This window comes from Scyliorhinus canicula, chromosome 5 (genome assembly GCF_902713615.1).
Source record: "Scyliorhinus canicula chromosome 5, sScyCan1.1, whole genome shotgun sequence".
In the NCBI taxonomy this organism is placed as follows: Eukaryota; Metazoa; Chordata; class Chondrichthyes; order Carcharhiniformes; family Scyliorhinidae; genus Scyliorhinus; species Scyliorhinus canicula.
The window spans coordinates 26,811,556-26,836,398 of NC_052150.1; the positions used below are offsets into that span (position 1 = coordinate 26,811,556).

Consider the following 24,843-nt stretch of genomic DNA (forward strand, 5'->3'; position numbering starts at 1 on the left):
TGCAGACACTCTGTGTCCACCTCAGGAACTGCCTACTCCTTAATTTGATAACCCACCCAGAGGCAGCTTCTTAGTTGACCATGTTCTGGCACGCCAGCTTGAGACCTGGAAATGGTTCCATCTCACGCTCAAACCCTCAAGGCAGGAAAGTCCATCGATTTCTCGGCTTTTACCCAAGATAATTTTTCTCCTTTTTAAGTACTTAGCTTTTTTTTTTAAATTTAGAGTGCCCAATTATTTTTTCTCCAATTAAGGGGTAATTTAGCGTGGCCAATCCACCTAACCTGCACATCTTTGGGTTGTGGGGTGAAACCCACGCAAACGTGAGGAGAATGTGCAAACTCCACATGGACAGTGACCCAGGGATGGGATTCGAACCCGGGTCTTCAGTGCCGCAATCCAAGTGCTAACCACTGCACCACATGCTGCCCCAACTTTTTAAAGTAATTATCCAATAGGTTTTCTGTTGCTCTCTAATTCCCTGTTGAACCTGTTTCCATCATCCTTTGAGGCAATGCATTCCAGATCATAACAAGCTGCTGTAGGAAATAAAACTTCTCCACATCTCCTCCCTGGTTCTTGCACCAATTATCAATAGAGAGAAAATGGGAGGGTGATGCATTACAGACCAAAAAAACTTACTTAATCTTCAATTGGGGAAGGTTTTGATCCTATCTGTTTGAACTAGATTGAAACCAAGTTCCACAGGAGAGTGGGTAGAATTCGAGCTCAGTATATTGTGACTTCAAACCTTAAATTATTCACAACGCTGTCTTCATAGATAAATATTTGCGGCTAATGTACGATACAGCCTCATGTTGGAATACTTTTCTTAAATAGAATGTCAGATTATATATACAAAATCATGACGGGGCTGGACAGAGCCGAGGGGGAGAAACTATTCCCGCTCCTAAAAGGAAAAGATCGAGAAGGCCCAGATTTAAGGCGATTTTTAAAAGAAGCAAATGGGATGCGAGAATAAAACATTTTCTCACAACGAGTGGTTCGTGTCTGGAATGCACCGCCTGGAAGTGTGGTGGAGGCAAGTCCAATTGAGGCACTCGAGGGCATTAGAGTATTATTTGAATAGGAACAATGTGCAGGGGCACGTGGAAAAGCGGGGAGATTGACACCAGGCCATAATTTTCATTTGGAGAACCGATACAGATACAATGGGCCAAATGGCCTTCTTCTGCCCCATAACAATTCTGTGAAAAGTTAAAGGCTCCAAGATACAGAAAAAAACTGAAATTGAAATTTGACCAGTCCTTGCATAAACTGGAGATGACGGAACAATACATGGTGAGCAACAACCTGATATACAGCTCATCCAAAACTCTGTTACCCGTATCTAGACTTACGCCAAGTCCTCTTCACCCAATATTCCTGTGCTTCATGAACTACAATGGCTCCCCATCCAGTAACACCAGTATTTTAAAATTCTCATCCTGGTTTTCAATTCCTTCTATGGCCTTGCTCCAACCTATCTTTCTTACTTGCTCAAGCCCTACAACCCTCGGATTTATCTGCACTCCTCCAATTATGACACCTTATACATCATCATCTTATTTCCATTGCTCCAGCATTGGTGGCCACGCTCTCAACCCTCTAGGCCCTAAATCCTGGAATTACTTTCCTAAACCTCTCTTCTCCTTCTTTAAGATGCTCCTTAATAAGTGTCACTTTGACTAAGCTTTTAGCCACTTGTCCCAATATCCCCTGAACGGCCCAGATGTCTTTCTACATTAAAGGTGCTTTGAAAATCTACGATATGTGTGGAAAAAAAATCAATGTAGATATTTAATTTGTCATTGGGCAGCATATGCAAATAGTAAACAGTCTTCTTTGATCCTTCTGTTGCATATCTAGTTGTGTGCGCATTTACTGGCAAATTTTTGTCAGTATAAATTCTCATGTCCCCAATTAAAATGGGAGTTTCTGATGTAAACAATCACGCTGTAATTACACCCTTCCACCACTGGATGTCCACCAATGCCACCACGACAGGAGGTTGTGATTACAACGTGACACGTTTTCAAAGTCAGTTTCCATTATATATGTGGATATAGAGATTCATAGTGTAAAATGCAATATCCCCATCCAATTATCCCCATCATCAACCTTATCTTATCTCTACACTTGATCTCGACTCCATGTGCGCAAAATGAAAACATTTGTTTTCTTTGCTCTTTCTAATGGCTTACATTTATACAGTACCCATCATTATTTCACGGCAACAAAGCATTTATGGCGAATGATGAACTTGCGAAGTCAGTGTTCTTAGCGTAAGGGAATATGGCAGTTAAATTATGCACAGCAAACTCCAAAAACAGCAAAGAGATGATCCTTTTTTTTTTTCCAGTGATGTTGACTGAGGGATAAATATTGGCTAGGACACTGGGAGAAATTCCTTGCTCTTCTTCGAATACTGCAATGGGATCTTTTCACATGTAGACAATGAAAGAAATAGGGGAAGAAATTAAGGAACTCCCAACACTAAAGTCAGGCACAGATCACTGCTTCCTTGGGTATAAATTGAAACATAATCAAAGTTACGTACTCAGTATAGATAAGATTGGGCCAGAACATCCGAGGAGTGGAAATCACTGCTGGTTGGTCTCTTTGCTCCTATTTACCTCCCTTAGTTGGGTGCTGCACATTTGTTGCACGAACGTCCAACTCGGGCCTGGTGAGAAATGTTCAGCTTTCCATTTCCTGAGACTTTTCAGTTCAGAGCGTCAGGGAAAGTGAAGCCTCCATTTTTGCAGCCCCAGCTGCTGTAAAGCAGGTCCCAGCCACTTTGAGAAGCTAAGAAGGAAAGTGGTGGTTGGGGGGGGGGGGGGTGTGCAGTGGTCGATGAGGGGAGTCAGGTGATCTGTCGGGGGTAGGTAGGTGGTGGTCCCAGGGGAGGTCAGGGGACGCCGGTGCAATTGTTTCCCAGGATTTACAAGGGGTTATAATCCTTCTAACTTTCCCTGGGTAACTATTGTGATAAGAGAGTCAGATGAGTTGGATCATTCCCACAGCAGGGTAATTGACCATTGGAAATTTAAACTTCCCGGACAATACCTGTGAAGTTATGTGGGTACTTCCAGCAGGTTCCCCCAGCTTCTTGGCTACCTCCCAGGTATGGTACCCCCCACCCACCCCCGGGAAGCAGAACTTCTGGGCATTGTGTTCGTAGAACAAAAAAATGTATTTAATTGTAGGACAGAGCAAGTGGCAAAAATGGTTTTGTTTCAGGGGATTGCGAATGGCCCTGTGAATTTAGTCTTATTTTCATTCTTTCCATGTGAGCGCAATGAGTCAAAGTACCAGCAAGTCATAACCAAAGATATAAAACATTAATCTGTTACCCTAGGGTGTCTTTGGACCAATGTGAACACAATCAGGGTAAAACAAATAAGCAATGTACCTTTGTTAAAGCTTGCACCATCACTTAGAAATTAGATCATTCAGATCTGCATGAAAAGAACCCACATCACAATTAGTTTAGATACGGAAAATACCATTATCAACTCCTATGTGAAATAGAAGACAGTCAGAGAACATTCGCCCTATGCTGTTCTGCTATCAACTGCTGAAGTTAATGGAAAGGCTTAAATGTACTCAGCAAGTATTGCTCTGGAAACAGCAATTCATCAGACACTGCCTGGCTTCAGAACAACTCCGTTCACTGCTGATGTGCTAATTCCCTTTTCACAATCTTGGCTCCATGTAGAAAAATGTACATGTGTTATAAACAAAGTAATAGTTGAATTCCTCCAAAGCAACAGCTGATTTAGGTACAGTAACAAGACAGCAGAACCTCTTTATTGGACTGTAGGCTCAGTGTGAAATTTCAAACAGGCATCTAAGAAAGCCTTCTATCATAAAGGCCCACCAATACAAACGTTGGATGACATCTGGGCCCCAGAAATGGGTAACAGAACCATGACTGTGTTCCTTTTTCTGTTATGTGTTAATGTTCAAGTAGGTGTAGGCATTTGGTTCAACTCTTACCCTATCAAAGTTTCCATCATAAATTAAGAGGACAGGTTGCATACGTTTGGTTTATCATGGAGTATGAAGATTGAGCAGTGACCTAATTGAGGTGTTTAGAATGATAAGCGAATTTGATAGGGTAGATATGGAGAAACTTTCTTTTGGTGGGGTGGGGGTGGTGCAGGTTGTGGGTAGGGGAAATCCAGAACAAGATGACATCAAAATTTAAGCTGAATATTTAGGGAATAGGAAACACTTCTTCCCATAAAGGGTATTAGAAATCTGGAACTCTTTCCCCCCCCCCCCCCCCCCCCCCCCCAAAAGGTTGTGGATGTGTCACATGTAGAGACTTCACAGCAGAGATCAATAGACTTTTGGTTAGATGAAAGTAATGGGAAGAATGAAGCAAAGATGGCCGAATGGGTTAGGGTTAGGGATTAGCCATGATTTAACGGAAAGGTGGAAGGGGTGAATGGCCCACTATCATCCCTAATGTTCGGAGCTGGGACAGGGGAGGAGAGTGGGGAAAGTCAAAACCCATGGATAGAATAATCAATTGTAGAGGTAGCTTTTGAGGAAGTCATGATCTGGTTTTCTGCCAAAACGCACTTCACTCTTCCCATCATTTTTAAATAACCAACAGTCTAACAAAAAACATACAAAACTAATCCAAATGCTGGATTTGTTTAATGAACAGTGGTCATGCGTGCATTGTATGTGGGTTTTGCAATATTTTAATGCAAAGCTCGTGTCTTGTACTATTCAAATAAAGCTCCAGTAACCTGAGCAGCAATGGACTAAGAGATATTGACATATTGGAAACCCTTCTCCGGTCCCCCAGCCACATGTTTCTCGAAGGTGTGTCGTTTGCTGGCGGTGGGATTCTCTCTGGGTTTTTCCCCATCGAAGCCACCCCGTGACCCCAGAAAATCTAAAGGGCGGGGGTTCTCTGCCAGCGGGAACATTAATTCTCAAAGGCCGGAGAATTTCAGCCATTATATACTTGCAGTAATATCTACAGCCATGAACAGAGTTTGGTATCTACAGCCATGAACAGAGTTTGGATACATTTTATGGGGTCAATGGCCTGAGTTTATTTTCACTCAGTGGACACTTGTTTCATTGCAAATTCCAACAAGTGATTGGTGTTGCCTCCTTATATCAACTGGTGCAAACCATCTTCAAACACACGGCCACTCAGCCCAAACCAACATTTATCTCCCAATCAACACCTTAAAAGAGACTATCTGCTCTAAAGAACATTGCTGTCTGTGGGATCTTGCAGTGCGCAGATTAGCTGCTATGTTTCCCTACACTGAGTACAGTGAATACACTGGAAAAAAAAATCTCATTGGCTGGTTTGCGATGCCCTGAGGCCATGCAGGACACTATATAAATGTAACTTTCTATTCCCCACCCCAAAAGATCTAAAAATGGTCTGAATTTGAAGAGTTAACTTTAACGCAAAAATAAGGGTGGGAAATTTGTTCCCCCCCCCTCCCCGAGGCAGGAAGGAAGAACAATGGGCTGATGTACAATTGGGTGTCATGGCCAGGCAAGACAGGAGCGGGTGCCTCCTCCTTATTGGGCATCCTGTGCCAATCAGCGCCACCCCCCCCCCCCCCCCCCCACCCCCTCAGGTTTTCCAGTCCCCTTCACTTTTCTTGTCCATCCTGACAATCCCACCCTGTCACTGAGGCCTGCCAGTCTTCCCCTGGTGAGATCCCAGACTTGACTATAAGTCGAGACCGCTTCGATGGGTCCAACACTCCCTGTGGCACGGCTGGGATGAGATCAGAACGCCATCCGATTGGCCAGCACCTGTCAGATGTGCGATTTCCTCTCTGATGAGGATGGAAGGCCTGCCGTGAGCCAATTAGCAGCCCGACAGCTGGAAAATGGCGAGCCAGCCAAGCGGAAACCATCAACTTCTATGTCAGGGAGCAGGTACCTCACCCCCAGGGTAAAATTCAACCCTTGTTTTAAAATAAGACAATGATCAAACCTTGTAAAGTAATACAGGATTCACAGGCTCAACCATAGCACCCAAAGAGCACTGTGATATTTACCAGACAGCCATTAGACTGAAATAAACCATAATACTGCTCATCAAGGCAAGGATGTTAATAACACAACATCCAACATTTTTGCATCACACTGAGCATCAAGTAGTTCAGTTCTGTATCGGCCATTTTATTCTCATCAAATCACCTCTTCCAGTCCTACTCTCCTGCACACATCCTTTGTCCTTTAACATTCCTCTTTTTCGAGCAACAATTTCCCCCTTTTTAAAAGTATGCATTTCAATAATTACTTGTGACAGAAATTTGACAATCTAATCATTGTTTGTGCAAAGAAACATTTTTCTGGCCTCCCCTTTCGCGCTGCATCCCCCAGATGTGGGCCACTCCTTGTACTACCTGACCAATAGCTACAATCCATCATTATTTACCCGATGGGAGAGGCCCACAAGATTAAGAGCTATCAGGTCACAGCCTTACTATCTCAACACTGTGGAAACATGTCCTTGGTTTACAGATGTTCTGGTTAGAACTGCCACCGCCCCCCTATAGCCCCACAAATGTTTCTCTTTCAATCGACCCAATTCCCTTTCAAGAGTTACTGTTAAATCTGCTTTCCACCACCCTTTATAAGCAGTGCGTTCTGGACCACCTTAACTTGCTGCCGCAAAATATTGGTGCTCCTCCCTGCTCTGGTTCATTTCTCTGAAGCCTGCACCCTCTACTCTAGGACCCTCTCACCAGTGGAAACAGTTTCTCTTTATTTTCCTTCATAATTTTAAACAGCTCTATTAAATGTCTCTTCAAACTTCTCCATTCCAACACAACATATAACACACATGTAATGCAAATAGTTCAAATGCAAACACTGAGAATTAAATTAACCAAGTGCAAGGCTATTTCCCCTGACATTTCGGACCCGAGTTTGGTGGGGGGGGGGGGGGGGGGGGGGGGTGCAGAAGTACACACAAAGGTTGACTTTCAATGAGAATTTGGAATAAATACTCAAAAGGGAGAAAATTGCAGGGCAATGGGGTAATAGTGGGGCTATTTGGAGACCACTTTCAAAAAGCCAGAACATGTATGATGGGCTAAATGGCCTCTTTCTCTATTGACTAAAGAGTTGATTCATAGAATCCCGACAGTGCAGAAGGCCATTCGGCCCATCGGTTCTGACCGACCCTCTGAAAGAGCACCCTACCCAGGCCCAATCCCCCACCCTATCCCCCGTAGCACCACCTACGGGCAATTTAGCATGGCCAGTCCACCTACTCTGCACATCTTTGGACTGCGGGAGGAAACCGGAGCACCCGGAAAAAACCCACGCAGGCACAGGAAGGATGTGCAAACTTCACACAGATAGTCACCCGAGGTCGGAATTGAACCCTGGTCCCTAGCGCTGTGAGGTAGCAGTGCTAACCACTGTGCCATCGATCTGCTGCACGATTCTATTAAAAGTACAATGATGACTTCCATTCAGAGCAGACTTTCGTCTCTGAAGCCTGCGTTGGATTTGAAAGCCTGTCCCCTATGTGCGACTAAGTTTCCTGTGATCTGCATTAAATCTGAACTGTATATAATCTCAAAATGACCATCTGGGAGTTCTTTCTGATTATTTCAATCGGCGTCCCTATAGCCTGATGGGATGGTGCTGTAAGCACAGCCCCTGCAGTTTAACCACCGACACATTAGGGGCCTCACGGTAGCATGGTGGTTAGCATCAATGCTTCACAGCTCCAGGGTCCCAGGTTCGATTCCCGGCTGGGTCACTGTCTGTGTGGAGTCTGCACGTCCTCCCTGTGTGTGCGTGGGTTTCCTCCCACAGTCCAAAGATGTGCGGGTTAGGTGGATTGGCAATGCTAAATTGCCCGTAGTGTAAGGTTAATGGGGGGATTGTTGGGTTACGGGTATACGGGTTACGTGGGTTTAAGTAGGGTGATCTTTGCTCGGCACAACATCGAGGGCCGAAGGGCCTGTTCTGTGCTGTACTGTTCTATGTTCTATATTCAAAGCCCTAGACAACAAGACAGGACATTCCAACCTGCCAGCTATGATGAGACACATACTGCACCAATTCATACCATAGTACAACGTGACCCAACATCATCCTCAATATTTGGACTTTTAAAATTCTGAAATTAGATGGCGATGGGCGTAACTTTCTACTTGAAGACCAATAGGCCTTAATGAAGATCCCATTTCTCTTCAAGGGGAGCAAGTGACAGGTTATCATTCAAGGAAAATTATAAAAAGGAGAGACCGCTATTTCTCTCTAGTATTTGCAAGACATCAGCATTAACTGGTATTACTGATGCTGAAAAGAATGCTCAAGACATATCTGACCAAATAAAAGCCACTGTACATCACCTCAGAACGACCAGATAGGCGGCAAGGCAGCACAGTGGTTAGCACCGTTGCTTCACAGCGCCAGGGTCCCAGGTTCAACTCCCACTTGGGTCACTGTGCGGAGTCTGCATATTCTCCCCGTGCCTGCGTGGATTTCCTCCGGGTGCTCTGGTTTCCTCCCACAAGTCCCGAAAGACGGGCTTGTTAGGTGAATTGGACATTCTGAATTCTCCCTCTGGGTACCCGAACAAGTGCCGGAGTGTGGCAACTAGGGGCTTTTCACAGTAACTTCATTGCAGTGCTAATGTAAGCCTACTTGTGACACTAAGAAAGATTATTACGTAGTGAGATGGAGCGTGTCAGGAGCATGGGAAATGCGCTTAACTGAGAGCAAGTCAATGCAGCAACCTTTAGAAATGTAATCACGATTCAGTGCACACACTCATCGAGTGCATTAGTCAGGGGCAGGGCAACACTCGAGCTATTGGATTGCCTCGATGACATCTTTCACATCAACTTTGGTGGTTCGCAGTGCAATTTTAAATATATATCTGTATGTGCCTATAACCAAATTAGATTAATATTCTATCCAAGGTTTCCAGTGAGGTGCATGCTGCTATAAAAATGTAGTTTGTGGTACAATTTCTTTAATAAGAGCTCCATTCACATAAAGTGCCTAAACGGAGATGAATCATTGCTCTCTGTAGAGGTTTAGTAGGTTTAGCACAGGACAAACATCAGGCCTTCATTCAGAATGACATGTTGAGTGACCACAAGAGTATGAACTATTTCAAAAGATCATTAAAATAGCGACCCTTCACTGACAGCCTCTTCGTAGTAGGCCATGTTCCAAACTCTTTGGAAAATCTCAGCTAGAATTCTAGAGTGCTTCATCATAGAAAACTAAAAGCGACATATTACTGACTTTCCTGGTATTCAACTCAGTAAACAAAGAATTTCATTTATCTGTCCAATTGTACCATAGCTGAGGAAACTACTTGCCTTCCTGCAAGAAACTGGTGCACAGTTTTCTCCGTCCCACTCCGATCTTTATGTCCTCCGCTTGCTACACTGTCCCAGTGAAGGTGAACGGATGCTCAAGGAACCACACCCCGTCTTTCGATTGCTGCTTCACAGCTTTCCAGCTTCAACAACACCAAATTCAACCCCCCCCCCTCCCCCGCCTCACAACCATTCCCCGGCACTGTATTGGGTAAACATTGTTGACTCCCTAGCATCTCCCAGCTGTAAGATGTTGGTAACAAGAATAACAATTGTTAAAATCTAACTTTATAAAAGAGACTAACACTGACTTTATTAGATACCCTTCTTTGCAGAGGAGCAGAGTGGGAAACTTAAAAATAGGACACAGCACTGTAAAGATGTCAAAGTAGTGGGACCATGGAAAAATTGTCAGGTTTTGAAAAGAGCTTATTTCCAGAAAAAAAGCCATTCATGTAAAAACACAGGGTTAGAATGCCTAGGACCCTCTGCAAGGTAAGACCTTGGAGCCTTGAGAAAGTCAACAAAAGATGGATGCAAAAAACATTATGCAATGGTCTGACCCGCACGTGGAAGATACTGTTCAAAAACAGAGCTGAAAATGATTGGGGTGAGAGAGGCATTTGTTGAGATAAGAGTCAGAATAAAAGAGAGCCTCCCACTCAGGTTTGCATGGTGGAGAAAACTAGAAACGAGAAAAAAAAAACGTGGGAGAGTGAGAAATAAGCTTGAAGACCAAAGGTTGCAAGAAGAGAGGTCATCCTGGGCTCCCCCTCTGGTCATAGTGCAGCAAGTATATAGCCTGCATTAGACTGCCAAGACCTGATTTTACTGCCATATTTTACCTGAAAATTCAATAAACTTGTTCTGACCTAATCTCATTAAAATAGTCTCAGAACAGAACATTTGGCCAATCCAGATTCAGGTCAACAAATTGAAAAATTGGGCGGAATTATACACGGAGCCAGATTCGTGTTCCCCACTCCCAACCGGATACCGTGCAGCCCCTCACCCTCCACCAGATTCCATGCGTACCCGCCCCCACCCCCCTCCCCATTGATAGACTGAAAACGAGGTTAGGGGATCAAGAGGTTCCACCTCAAGAGCGCTGCTGGTCAATCAGAGGCCGGCAGCTCTCAGTACCATCAGGAGTCGTGGCCTCTGCTGGTATTGTGCGAGGAGGCAAACTGTGCTGGATTCAGCCCAGCAGGCGAGTCAGGGGTCTCCCAGCTACCATGCTGACACCAACAAGAGGATTGGAATCGGGGGTTTGAGACGCCATGGACAGAGAGTAACCCGATAGGGGTGGGGGTGCAAGGGGGGGGGGGGGGGGGGGGTGTGTGTAACGCCTTGGGAGGAGCTCTTCAATGGGCTCAGGGATTCATTATAGAGGAAAATCCCTCCTCACCTGCAATCAGTCCATACAGGGAAACCTGTTGGGTCTCTCTCAGTGCTGGTTAAATCCTGGCAGTGGTGGGAGAGTCCCTTAAGTCAGTTGCCCACTTAAGGGCCTCAATTGGCCCACGAGCAGGCAGGTTGCCAGGCATCACTACCACTGCTGGTTAAAATTGCAGTAGAGACAGCGACTGGCAGGCGGGCAAGATTCCTAGTGGCTTTTACGTGGCAACCCAACCTTCAAACTGGCCGACTGAGGAGTGTATTATCCAGCCAATTAACTTGGCTTCTCTCCCCACCGTTGCTGCTTGACCTGCTGAACGTTGACAGCATTTCCATAGGGGTTTTTCACAGTAACTTCATTTGAAGCCCACTTGTGACAAAAAGTGATTTTCATTTCATTTTCTATTCCAGATTTACGGCCTCTGCAATATTTTGTTTTTGCCAAAAGAATTTGCCACTTAGGGAGGCGGCACGGTGGCGCAGTGGTTAGCACTCACTCCCTCACGGCACGAGGACCCGGGTTCAATCCCAGCCCCTGGGTCACTGTCTTTGTGGAGTTTGCACATTCTCCCAGTGTCTGCGTGGGTCTCACCCCTACAAACCCAAAGGTGTGCAGGGTAGGTGGATTGGCCACACTAAATTTCCCCTTAATTGGAAAAAAAAAACAAATTGGGTACTTTAAAATAAAGAAAAAATTGCCGGCCAAAAGGTTAAAATGAGGATGGACAAAATGAATCTAACAGTAGTGAACAAAATGAAAGATAATTGCCAATCATACCTTAAGCTACATAAAATGGCCAACCAGCCATTCCCATTAAAATAATATTGAAAAAGAACATGGGGAACAGGGTGTAATCTAATATTTCCCACTGATCTTTTTTGTACGCGAGTGTCACTTGCTAGTCCATCATCCCTGGAGGTTCCTTCTTGAACCTCCGCATGTGGTGGAGGTGCACCCATGGCGCTGTCAGAGAGGGACTTCCAGGATTTAGACCCAGTGAAGGAACGGCGATCTATTTCCAAGTCAAGATGGCGAGAGGCATGGAGGGAAACTTCCCAGATGGTGGTGTTCCCATGTTTCTGCTGCTCTTGTCCTTCTAGATGGTAATGGTTGTGGGCTTGGAAGAGCCTTGATGAGTGTATCTCGTTGATGGTACACACTGCTGCTGCATGGAGAGAGTGAATGCTGCTTTGTCTCGGGTGTTGTCAAGCAAGGGACTCCACACCTGACACTACTAGCTTGTACTTTGCTGATGGTGGGCAGACTTTGTGGAGTCAGGAGGCGAGTTATTGTATTTAAGTGGCTAGTCCAGTTGTGTGGAGATGGTCATTGCGAATGTCATAGAGTTTGCAGTGCAGAAGGAGGCCATTCGGCCCATCGAGTCTGCACCGGCCCTTGGAAAGAAGCACCCTACCCAAGCCCACAGCTCCACCCTATCCCCATAGCCCAGTAACTCCCACCTAATCTTTCTGAACACTAAGGATAATTTAGCATGGCCAATCCACCTAACCCGCACATCTTCGGGAGGAAACCGGAGCACCCGGAGGAAACCCACGCAGACACAGGGAGAACGCGCAAACTCCGCACAGACAGTGACCCAAACTGGGAATCAAACCTGGGACCCCTGCGCTATAAAGCAAACAGTGCTACCATGCCATTTAAAAAAATAATAATTTGATGTGGACAGCAATAGCTGGGCCAGCATTTATTGCCCATCCCTTAAACTGAGCAGCTAGGCTATTTCAAAGGGCATCAAGAGTCAACCACATTGCTGTTGATCTGGAGTAATTCCAGATTTTTGTTGAATTCACATTTCACTGTCTGACATGGTGGGAATTGAACCGGAATGTCCACAGCACTACCCTGGGTCTCTGGATTACTAGTCCAATGACAATACCACTACACCACACCCACTTCCTGCAGCTGAAGCCTGTCTGGTTTGACCCAGCTCAAAGTCAATCATGGTACCAACTAATCTTTTTATTCATTAGCAGGAAGCCGATGTTGCTGGAAAGGCCAGACATCTGCAGAAGTCGGTAGTGGTGGGCCGCTTTCTTGAACCAATGCACGCCATGTGGTTATTGGTAATATTCCAATGGTTCGGTACAACTTGGCTTATGCAGTTAAGAGTCAACCAGGTTGGGTCCGAAGTCACCTGCAAGCCAGATCAGGCAAGGAGGCAGGCTTCCTCGCCTGTAGCACATTAGTGAACTATTGGTCCAAAAGCATTATGAGGTAAATTTGATGATTCCTGTCCAACAAATCGCAAGGTGGGCAGTAAAGGCTGATTGATGACACTAGATCCTAAAAGATGAATAAAAGGTTTTACTTTGATTAAAATTAAAACTGAGTGGTCACTGTGCCAACAGAATTATTCAAAAAGGTGGACGCAGAGACACCCATTGTAAAACAGAGAAGAAAAAAAATAAGCACAGCCGCCATTTAAAATGCCTCAAACCCAATTCACTTTGAACATTCCTCTTCACTGAGATCAGTACAATGGCAAATCCGAAGACTGGGAAGCGATGGATGATAAGGTCGACACAACTATAGGGCATACCCAAACCTTACTGGCCCTTCAGTTCAAGCAATAGAAGCTCAATATGGTCGAAAAATATAAAGCTAGAATTTGTTGCCAATAACATTAGCCAGCCAATCACTCACGGCAATACTCTTTCGACTGCTAATTAACTGAAGTTTTGACCTATTTGAAATATGACCCACAGCACAATCACAAAGCAACGTCACGTGCACAATGCTGGTTCTGCTGCTGTCACCCAAGGCAATCTCCAGCCCACATAAAACAAAATGCATGGGCTGTGGATTTTGGGCTCTGCTGTAACGTTAATCCCCCTTTAGCCAACCCGACCGTTCATTTCTACCCCAAGATGGTAGCAATTCTTAACATTTCTGGATGAGGACGGCATGGTGGCACAGTGGTTAGCACTGCTGCCTTCAGCGTGGAGGACCCGGTTTCGATCCTGGCCCCGGGTCACTGTCCGTGTGGCGTTTTCCCATTCTCCCCGTGTCTGCGTGGGTTTCACCCCCACAACCCAAAGATTTTTATTTTTTTAAATATAAATTTAGAGTGCCCAATTCATTTTTTCCAATTAAGGGACAATTTAGCGTGTTCAATCCACCTGGCCTGCACATCTTTGGGTTGTGGGGGTGAAACCCATGCAAACACAGGGAGAATGTGCAAACTCCACACGGACAGTGACCCAGAGCCGGGATCGAACTTGGGACCTCGGCGCCGTGAGGCAGCAGTGCTAACCCACTGCGCCACCGTGCTGCCCTCACAACCCAAAGATGTGCAGGTGAGGTGGATTGGCCACACTAAATTGCCCCTTGATTGGAAAAATTAATTGGCTGCTCTAAATTTATTTTAAAAAACATTTCTGGATGGAAGAGGATCAACACTAAAACAATGCAGCCAAGTCCAGAAATGTTTCTACAATGTCCCACCAGATCCTAAAGGACAGTATGAACCATGACATGATTCTCTATGTCCCACAGGTTTCCTTTTGTAGATCATACAAGAAACGTTTTGGCAGATCATGATAATTTGAGAAGCTCCTGTGCTGCGTTAAATTAATCATTCCATTGAATTAACTTGCTTAACAAAAGAAAAAGATTACTTCAGGAGAGGACAGTTGGAGATGTAAATGACAATTCAAAAGAAAAAAAGTGATCGCCCATTGGCTGAACAGCAGATGAAGGACATACTTGACTTTTGAAAACACAATGTCAACATCTGTGATTGTCACATTCTTCCCATCAATGACGTTGCAGTCTTTACATAGTTTTGACCAATTTTTGCCATTCATTTCTCTTCCTGTGGCTCTCGTGTCTCCATGAATGGCAAATCTTTGAAAGGCTTCTTCGAGGGCAGTGAGTTCATCCAATGGGGTAGATCCCCCATCACTGCCGTTTGAATCGGATATGCGCCGTTTGACTACTTTCTCCTTTAGCCGGTCGCTCTGAACTTTGGTGGAGAGTTGGTCCGCCACTCCTCTTCCCGGTTTCGCCTTGCAGTCAGCCATTTTGCTCCACTGCTGGAAAAAAATAAGTTATGATCAGAATGCATCCCAATGAGCATTACTGTTGAGAGACAATATTCTTTTACAAGGCAGAAAAGCTAATTAAACTAAGTGTATTGTTGAGCTTTTCTTTATGTTTCATTGCTGCGGTACATTGCTTCTAACTTTGCCTATTTTCTTTGCACTGATAACCTTTTACATAGCAAGTAAGGAATCTCCGTCTGTTCGCATGATTTGCTCAGTGGCAGATTATGCTCTGGCTAAGACTGTCCTGGCCGATATTTATCCCTCAATTATCAGTAAAACAGGTTTTACCAATTGTGGGACCTTACTGTGCACAACTTGGCAACTCTTGTTTTCTACAATGCAACAACTGGTACACTTCTTAAAAAGTACTTTGGGACTTTGTGAAAGACAGGTCCCCTAATATGTAATTTCTCCTTCACACCCAAGCACTAATAAACTACACCTCCGTTACAGAATGAGATTCTGCCAATTCAGTTTGCACATTGGACCCTCATCCAAGCAATTTTCCATCTGCATATGACTCCAGTGATAAAAATGTAGTTGAAAGTGAACTACATTAGTGAATGCAGCTAGTGAAAGTTTAAAAGTGACAGCGAGGACCCAGACATTCAATGATCAATATATTTTGTTAGTAACTACAGAAAGGAGTTCAGACGCCAGACTGAAATGTTTTCATAATTCCACTGACAAAAGAACATCAGTTGGATGGTTGGGTCTTCTGCTTTTATCCAGCATAATAGGGAGCCTTGACCACTTCAGCAGTGAAAGATGATATTCAGTGGTTCTTATTATAGAGAAATACAGCACAGAACAGGCCCTTCGGCCCACGATGTTGTGCCGAACTTTTGTCCTAGGTTAATCATAGAATTTTGGACACTAAGGGCAATTTATCATGGCCAATCCACCCAACCTGCACATCTTTGGACTGTGGGAGGAAACCGGAGTACCCGGAGGAAACCCACACACACGGGGAGGATGTGCAGACTCCACACAGACAGTGACCCAAGTCGAAATCGAACTTGGGACCCTGGAGCTGTGAAGTAATTGTGCTATCCACAATGCTACCGTGCTGCCCTTAAGACAAAATTAATCTACACTCCATTATTCTACCCTAATCCATGTACCTATCCAATAGCCGCTTGAAGGTCCCTAACATTTCCGACTCAACTACTTCCACAGGCAGTGCATTCCATGCCCCCACTACTCTCTGGGTAAAGAACCTACCTCTGACATCCGCCCTATATCTTCCACCATTTACCTTAAATTTATGTCCCCTTGTAATGGTTTGTTCCACCCGGGGAAAAAGTCTCTGACTGTCTACTCTATCTATTCCCCTGATCATCTTATAAACCTCTATCAAGTCACCCCCTCATCCTTCTCCGTTCTAATGAGAAAAGGCCTAGCACCCTCAACCTTTCCTCGTAAGACCTACTCTCCATTCCAGGCAACATCCTGGTAAATCTCCTTTGCACCTTTTCCAAAGCTTCCACATCCTTCCTAAAATGAGGTGACCAGAACTGCACATAGTACCCCAAATGTGGCCTGACCAAGGTTTTGTGCAGCCCCACTTCAACTCTCCTGAAATCATGGATTTGTGCTACATTTCAGTTGTACTCTGGTACCTTGACAACTATTTCTGTTTGAGGATGGTGAATATCAACAGGGGAGGTTGTGGCGTAGTGGTATTGTTGCTGGACTAGTAATCCAGAGACCCAGGATAATGATCTGGGGACCTGGGTTTGAATCCCACTATGGCAGGTGATGGAATTTAAACTCCATAAAATATCTGGAATTAAAAGTCCAATGGTTGTAAAAAAAAAAACATCTGCTTCACTCATGTCCTTTAGGGAAGGAAATCCCTCATCCTTACCTGGTGTGGCCTACATGTGACTCCAGACCCACAGCAATGTGGTCGACTCCGAAACGCCCTCTGAAATGGCCAAGCAAGCCACTCAGTTGTATTCAACCACAACATCTCAAGAACTGAAGCAGTTCAAGAAGGCAACTAGGGATGGGCAATAAATACTTGGCCAACCAGTGATTCCCACATCCCGTAATTTAATTTTCCGTGTTGATAAGGGCACCCACAGCATGCCTGGCCCTTTCCTTGCATGTTTTTCGACAGTCAATCACTAGATATTGATCAGGCAAGGAGCTCTAGTCAATGTCCCCCTTGCTTGCCCAGCTAAGTGAATGCCCAGCTTTGAAGGTTGGGTTATTGATAGTTATAGCAAATGAGGGTTACAGCAGTTGAGGAATAATTTGTTGCATGAAGTACTTCTGTCTTCCTTGAGCTAATGGAAAGCCAATAGTCATCAGCCACTTTAGAAAAACAGTCTATGATCCTTTGAAGGCCTTGCTCACAGGCCTTGCTCACAAAGGGCGCGAACCAATGGCCATGCTGCGCCCGAAAAGCAGCTCGCCGTGGCGCAGTTTTGCTGATAAAAGCCGGGAGAATCTGCTCCCGGGATCTACCCGGCTCGCAATGCCTCGTGAGATCGTGTTGGATGTAAATTCAGCACAGTGGTTAGCACTATTACTTCACAGAGCCAGGGCCCCAGGTTCAATTCCCAGCTTGGGTCACTATCTGTGCAGAGTCTGCACGTTCTCCCAGTGTCTGCGTGGGTTTCCTTCCGCAAGTCCCGAAAGACATGCTTGATAGGTTAATTGGACATTCCGAATTCTCCCTCTGTGTACCCGAACAGGCACTGGAATGTGGCGACTAGGGGATTTTCACGGTAACTTCATTACAGTGTTAATGTAAGGCTATTTGTGACAATAATAAAGATTATTAAATCCTGCACATTGTGGGCGGGATCGCTTTTTGGCAAATCTGCATATTAGAGCGAAACTAATGTGCAGATTCCCAAGGTGCCGGGGACTTTGGGATTTATTCACTTCGCTTCGGAGACTTCAGGTGAGCACCATTTGGTGCTCGTCTCCACAAACGGGGACCAGATGGAACGACACTCATGGGGGTGTTCCAGGGGATCCGAGACTGCCAGCTGCATGCCCTTTGGGCAGGGTGGCACCCTGGCGCTACTGGTGCCACCTGGGAACCCTGACAGTGCCATCCTTCCACTGTCAAGGTGCCCATGTGACACTGCCAGGATGCCCTGTCCAGATGTTTGGGAGGGAGGGGACCCTATCATAGTGCATTCAGGCTGGGGGGAGGGGGCTTCTTGCAGAGCCTCAGAGATCAGGATGCCATTTAGAAAAGGCGTCCCAATCTCTCGGTATGCTGGGGAGCTCCGCTACAAAACAGGGCTGTGTGGCCTTGGCTGTGCATTCCCTGTTGAAGACCCTTATACAATGCAAGTCACTGTGCAGAGATTCACATAGCTAAACATGCTCGCTATGGAACGATTCCCAATTAGTTGAATCGCGCCCAAAGGCACAGTCATTGACCAACTGCAATTCCCGTACCGTCATCTCCGCTACCTTAGTTGAGGATTTCAATGATCTTAGGTTGAAGGAACCTTCTGACTGAATGCACATTCCGTCAACATTTTCATCAAATGCCCCAGAGAGCATGGCAGCAAAGAATATACAGGAACCATGTCACACCCTGCAGCACTTCAATCAGCAATTCTCTGGCCGTCATTCCATTGTGAAACTGCTGCATCAGATTCATAGCTCCGAACATCTAAATTTGCCTGAGACTTTTCTATGTTGAAACAGCGTAGCTCACAGCAAAACAATAAAGTCCATTCTCAGATACCGTCCTATTGGTTATTGGATACAAGTCACAATTATCATTGATAACCATTTCCTTACATGGAAAACAGAATCCTCCCAATACCTTTTAAAACCACATTTAAGTTTTCAATAAAAGATGGAAAGAATTGCATTTATATATAACCTTCCACAAACTCCAGACATCCGCAAGAGGTGATTTCAGCTGATGAAGTATTTTTTGAGGTGCAGCCGCTATGATGCAAGGAAACACAACAGATAGCTTGCCACATAGCAAAGTCCTACAGACAGCAATGAGATAAATTATATTCATCGAGGGATAAATATTAGGACACCAGGAGAACTCTCCTGTTCTTCTTTGAAAAATGCCATTGCATATTTTACATCCATCTGAGGGGAAGGGGGCAGTTTAATGTTAAATCTGAAAGACAACACTCCCGACAGTGCAGCACTGCCTCCAATAGGAATGTCAACCTGGATAATGCTCCTCTGGAGCAGGGTTTGAACCCGCAACCTTCTAGCTCACAGAAGTGACTGCCACCAACTGAGACATGGCTGACAATACAGTTGCAGTTCTTTTATCTTTAAACTGAAACAATCAGCACATCACAAAATGGAAAGAATGAATAAAAAGCAACAGGTGGGATTTTAGACAACCCCTCCCCCCTCCGAGGCAGCGTGTTTTGGAGCTGCGAAGATGGAAGATGGCCTGTCATTGGCTGGTTGCGGGGTCTTCTGATCTTGCCGCTGTCCATGGGTTTCCCTGTTGTTCACACACTCCACCACCGGGGAACCTGCGGCAGGGGGTCACCGTCGGCAGGACTGGAAGGGCTCACCAGCGGGAAAGGCCGGAGAATTTTGGCCAATACATATGCTGGTTTCATTTTTCCTCAGAACTGAATCCAAACTCCGTTATAAAATCTGGGGAGGAGCCCTGAAGCTGTGAAGATATTTTGTTCTTTGCCTTGGGACAGGCAGACTGATCACCCAAAATGGCCCCTGTAATGATATGCAGACACGTAGCCAATGGGTCATCAGAACAGGACACAACCAATGGGTAATCAGAACACCCAGCGGTGGCATCACCACAAGAGAGCACCACACAACCACTATAAAAAAGGACAAGGCACACAGGCCCTGCCTCCGTCCACCGGCAGAAACCAAGAGAGCAAGACGTGCGTGGTTAGCAGCACCGTCACACCATAGCATGTGGTCCAGAGCAAGTTCATATAGTTAGTAGAGTATACTGTGTTACTAGAGTCAGATTAGTAGAGAGTAGAACTCATTTAGGAGCTTTGTTAATCGCTCAATAAATACGTTCAGCTTACCTCAAGGTCTGGAGTATCCTTCAGCAATGCCTACACCAAGTAGCGGCTTATGTTACTCTAAGTAACATAACAACACAGCCCCTTCCTCACGAAGGTGGAAACAAAGTTATGTTGATGCCTAAACAGACATTCTGAGTGCTCGTGTCTGAAATGTCATCCAGGCTTGATGCTTCATTTCCAAGAAAATAAATAACTTTTAATAGCTAGCAATAAATAGCACAAGGGGAGTAAGGTTCCCGCCTTTGACTGGACACATTATAGGAGATTTCATCGCATTGCCCCTGTTGCCAACTGTTCCTACCCCATGCTTCTGCCATTGGTCAATCCACACATCTTCCCTCGAGGTGCATTCCTCTCCAGCTTTTTTCAGCTAATGTACAGACTCCTGGTCACCTTAAGCAGCCTTGAATATCTCCTAAATATTAAAATCCACTCAACAAAAAAGCGTTTGAAGAAAATGAGAGACAGAACAAAAAACGGCCCATTGATCATTCTCCTGATGTTCTTCCACCAGTGTCCAGGGCATCCATCTTTAATACCTGGCGATACCAGAATAATTCAGCAGGGCTGCCAATTTGGGGAGAGCTTTAAAAAAGTTCACCAAAGGAATAGGACTCACAATTAGGTGCAGTAACAAGTTCTGCATCATTGAAGATAAGCTCTGTACAAAGTCCTGTAATTATTTATGCAGCAATATACTTTGGTATATTGGTGATTATTATTTACGGCTTCCAATTTTTATCAGAGGCCATTCAGCCCATTACAGCTGTGCTGTCTCCTTAACTAATTGCACTGCCCTGTCCCCAAAGTCTGATATCTTGTTCTGTTTCAAACATTTATTCTATTTTCCATTACGTACAATGGTGTCTGTTGGCAAAGCATTCTGTTTTCCAACAACCCTCTTGCATAAAGCAGCTTCACCTTATCTCATTTCCTCACTGTTTCTCCCAAGCTGTGCAAGCATGCAGCAATCAAAAGGTCCCTGCACAGGCTGTGCACAAGTCAGCTCCTTCAAGCTACTCTGTGTGAATGCACCAAAGATTTAAAGCAGCCATACACCTAAACAATTCACTCCCGCACTCCAAAAACAAGGAGTGTGTGTTGCTGATGATCCCTTATCACTGATTTCTCAATGCGACATAATCTTTCCCTCACAACTACATCAAAAGCTTTTTTAATTCAAAACGTTTATTGAATTTCCTCTTAACCTGCTCTGCACTAGTGGAAATTGTATCTTGCGATTCTCCTCAAAGCTGAAGTTTTCCAATTGTAGTAAGATTTTGATGAATTTATAGTGTAGCCTATTCCATTAAAATCCTTTCCATAATGGGCTGCCAAAACTTGTCCCTACAGTGTTCAATGGTTTGTTTCATCTGTGTTTGATAAAGCTAGTCTCGTAACCAATCCTTGAGCTAGAAGGTTTATGAATCTGAGAAAGCCATCAAAACGATGAGAGGTTCCCTGAAAACTGTATGCGTGTGTTTTTCTGTGGGTCTGTGTGTATATTGAAGTTCCTTTAAGTTCTAAGATGCTTTTAAGTTCTGTAAATAAAGTGCTTGAATTTAAAACCAGTTATCTCTGCATTTCTCGGAGATAAATAAGGTAGACAACAACCCAACAAACACAACAGTCACAATGCTCCAGTTGTGGCCAAAGTAATGTTTTTGCAATGTTTATCATTTGTAATTATATGCAACGAATGAATAAGATTTTGGTTTTCATTTTGTTTTCTTACCAATTTTTATTGCATTAAATTCAGTACCTTTAAGTGAGATGTTATTTGAATCGAAATTTCAAGTCGGTGAAGACCCTAACTCAACTAACTCACCAATCAAAAGCAATTATCTGAATAATTATCAAAAGGGAAAAAGACTTGCAGGACTACAATGAATAGGCAGGAGTGTGGGACTAGCTGAGTAGCTCTGACCGAGCTGGCATGGACTCAACAGGCCAAATGGCCTCCTTCTGTGTGCTGCAACCATTCCATGATTTTATGATTATATTCCCATGTATTCCCAGGGTGAATTTCCAATTATCCCGAATCCCATTTGTTGACAAGAACGTATCTAGCTCCTTCTCGAAACCCATTAAGGTTTCTTGTTCCACTAGGGGCAGCTCGACATATTCACTTCTTTCAGCTAGAATGAGAAGTTTCTCCTAAATTTAATTTTTTTTTCCCACAGTCCTGAATTTGTAAGTTTGCGCCTTGTTCTTAAGTCCTGCACCAAATAAAATATACTTGTTTGAATCCAATTTGTCCAATTCATCCACCATTCTAAACACTTAGCCCGTCACAGCCTTCTATCTCCAGAGCTTTACCTGATCAGCTATTCCCTTGTGTACCTTCTCTGTACTCCCATCAATAACTAAATATCCTTTTTTTTGATTCCTCTATTAATTCTCAAAATAGGGGCCATCATTGTGAAAGCCAGCATTTATTACTGATACCTAGCTATTCTGATTTGATACGACCAAGTGCTTTGCTAGCCCACTTCAGAGCGCATTTTAAAGTCAATCACACTGCGCGCATGGGGACAGGTTGGGCGAAGGATGACAGATTCCTTCCCTAAACCATATTCTTAAACTGCCGTGGTGGGATTTTAACCCGGGTTACAGGTCTGTGTCACTGGAGTACTATTCCAGGAACAATCACACCGCTAATGGGAGCCTATTGACATCTCACCTGAGTATTATTTCCAAATAGGGACAGCTCATTCTACTCCAAGATAAAAGCAAATTACTGCGGATGCTCGAATCAGAAACAAGGACAGAAAACGCCGGTCAATCTTAGCAGGTCTGAGAGCATCTGTGGAGAGAAAACGGAGCTCGCGTTTCGAGTCCGGATGACTGAAAGACAAAGAGTCACCCAGGCTCGAAAGGTCAGTGCCCTTCTCTCTCTCCACAGATTCTGTCAGACCTGCTGAGATTGACCAGCATTTTCTGTCCACGTTACAGCTCATCCCACACTGCCAGTCTGCTTTCACCCATTTTACACAATTTCAGAGTCACAATCTGCACCCACTACCTCTGCTCCGTCAAGTGCCATTTTGTGGCTCATTTCTAATACAGAATCTCCTCAGGAATATCCTTTGACCTCATTGCTATTCCTATTTTGGGGTGGTTTGCACAGTACCAGAACAGTAGAAAAACAACAGATGTGACATTGTATTTGGTCCTTTCCCATTGGCTGGGGAAATCTATGTGCAAGTCAGAATGTAGAAAACAGTGGTCTACTGAGAGTTTGATTGCACAGCTTGCTTGAAAAGGTTCAAAATAATTTTAATCTATTTTGTTACATTTCTTGCCAATTTTAAACTGGCTGCAGGCGGCAACGATAACAACAACTTGAGTTTATATTGTACCTTTAACCGAACCTCATCTGGAGATACTAGGGCAGGTGATGGAAAGTGTGACCAAAGAGTTATGGAGAGCCCGAGAGAGATATGGCGAGGTTTAGGGAGGGAGTTTAGGCATCTGAAAGCGCAATCACTTTTGATGGAGCAGTGAAAATCAGGATTTAGAAGTGGGTGACGTTGGAGGAGTGCAGAGATCTCAGAGGGTCGTAAGAGGAGTCTACAAAGATCAGGAAGGTCAAGGCCTTGGAGGGATTTGAAAACAAGGATGAGAATCTTAAAAACTCAACTGTTGTTGGGACTGGAAGAAAATGTAGGTCGGTGGGTCCAGGGGTGATAGGTGAACAGGACGTGGTGCGAGTTAGGATGCAGGGAGCAGAGTTTTGCAATGAGGTCAAGGTGAGAGCTCGGGCACCGGCAAAGTTAAGGAGTGAAGCAAAGAACAATCGGGTCCTGAACTCACGTCAACTTCTACGAACATGAAAATTAGAAGAGAATTATTGTACATACACGGTGCAATTCTGAGTTTTGGAACCACATGACTAACCACAGTGTTAGTCCCCCTCTCCCAATCAGAAATGCAATTAGTCACATTGGGATACCCAGTACACTATACAGGGCGAGGGAGATATAAACAAATCTCTGGAATGCCAGCTGTATCTTACATTGTTTTCACAACTGTAAACAGAATGCCAAAGTACTAAGGGAATGCCAGCCAATCTGTGACAGATTCAAAACACGTTTTCACTTTCAATAAATAACAACAGTACCCAATCGCCCTTCGGCAGCACAAACTTACAGTCAGCACGCAAGGAAGAGAACTAGAGCAATCTTCCATTTATAAATGTCATAACCCTGGAGAACAGATTTTTGAAACATTGAGAGAGATTGGACTCTTTACAGTCTTGTAAGAGGGAACTTGACAAGTTCCTGCGTGGAGACAACATGGCTGGTTATAGAAAGTACGTTGCTCAGGTCATTCAAAAATATAGCCCGTCACAATTTCCTGCTGCTTGGCTCGTCTCTTGGGAATATGGAAGGGGTCCCCCAGGGTTGTATTCTGGAACTGATCATTAATTCCCACCACCCCCAACCCCTCCACACTGTTGTTTTATTTGGTTTCCTCTCTTTCAGGAGATTGTGTGCTTTGGTGCTGGTCAGTGGTATATGTGGCTGTACTATTTCTGCATGGGGTAGGTCTAATGGACTATTTCTGACATAATCCTTTTGCGTAGGAAAGTGGTGAAAGTAGAAAAGCGAAAAATAGTTCAACACTATAATGGATGTAATTAAAGGGTTCTTCTAGATGGATGATCTAAGATAGTGTTCCTTATTGGTATCCACCTTAGTAGTAGGGCTCAATGTGTTCCAGCTACCAACAAGGCTGCAGGCAATTAAAGCAGGATTTCAGACTGTTGATACAGTGATCTCTGCTGGAAAGTATTGAGTTTGGAAAGACCCAAGCCTGGCCCATTCTCTAACTCATCCAGAACACAGGGCCAAAGGCTGCCTGAGAACTGGGGAACTATGGGCGGATACCCGAGCTCCCACTGGTGACAAGCCTGGAGGCGGGGAGGGCATGTGGATGGTGGTGTACCGGAACCCCGCTGCCTTCCTACTTCTTCCAGAAGTTCTGAGCAGGAAGGT

At 44.6% G+C, this 24,843-nt stretch overlaps 1 protein-coding gene across 4 annotated transcripts in view; it reads right to left on the reverse strand.

The window, feature by feature from the left end:
- The window catches only part of LOC119965860 (tubulin polymerization-promoting protein), a 59,541-nt gene that overhangs the window by 15,166 nt on the left and 19,532 nt on the right, over positions 1-24,843 (reverse strand). For 2 of the 4 annotated variants that reach the window (XM_038796787.1, XM_038796789.1), the window contains exon 2: positions 14,479-14,807. In XM_038796787.1, coding sequence (XP_038652715.1) covers positions 14,479-14,807 — 329 coding nt within the window. The remainder of the gene's footprint in view (positions 1-14,478; positions 14,808-24,843) is intronic. The other 2 variants (XM_038796788.1, XM_038796791.1) reach the window with 1 other exon arrangement.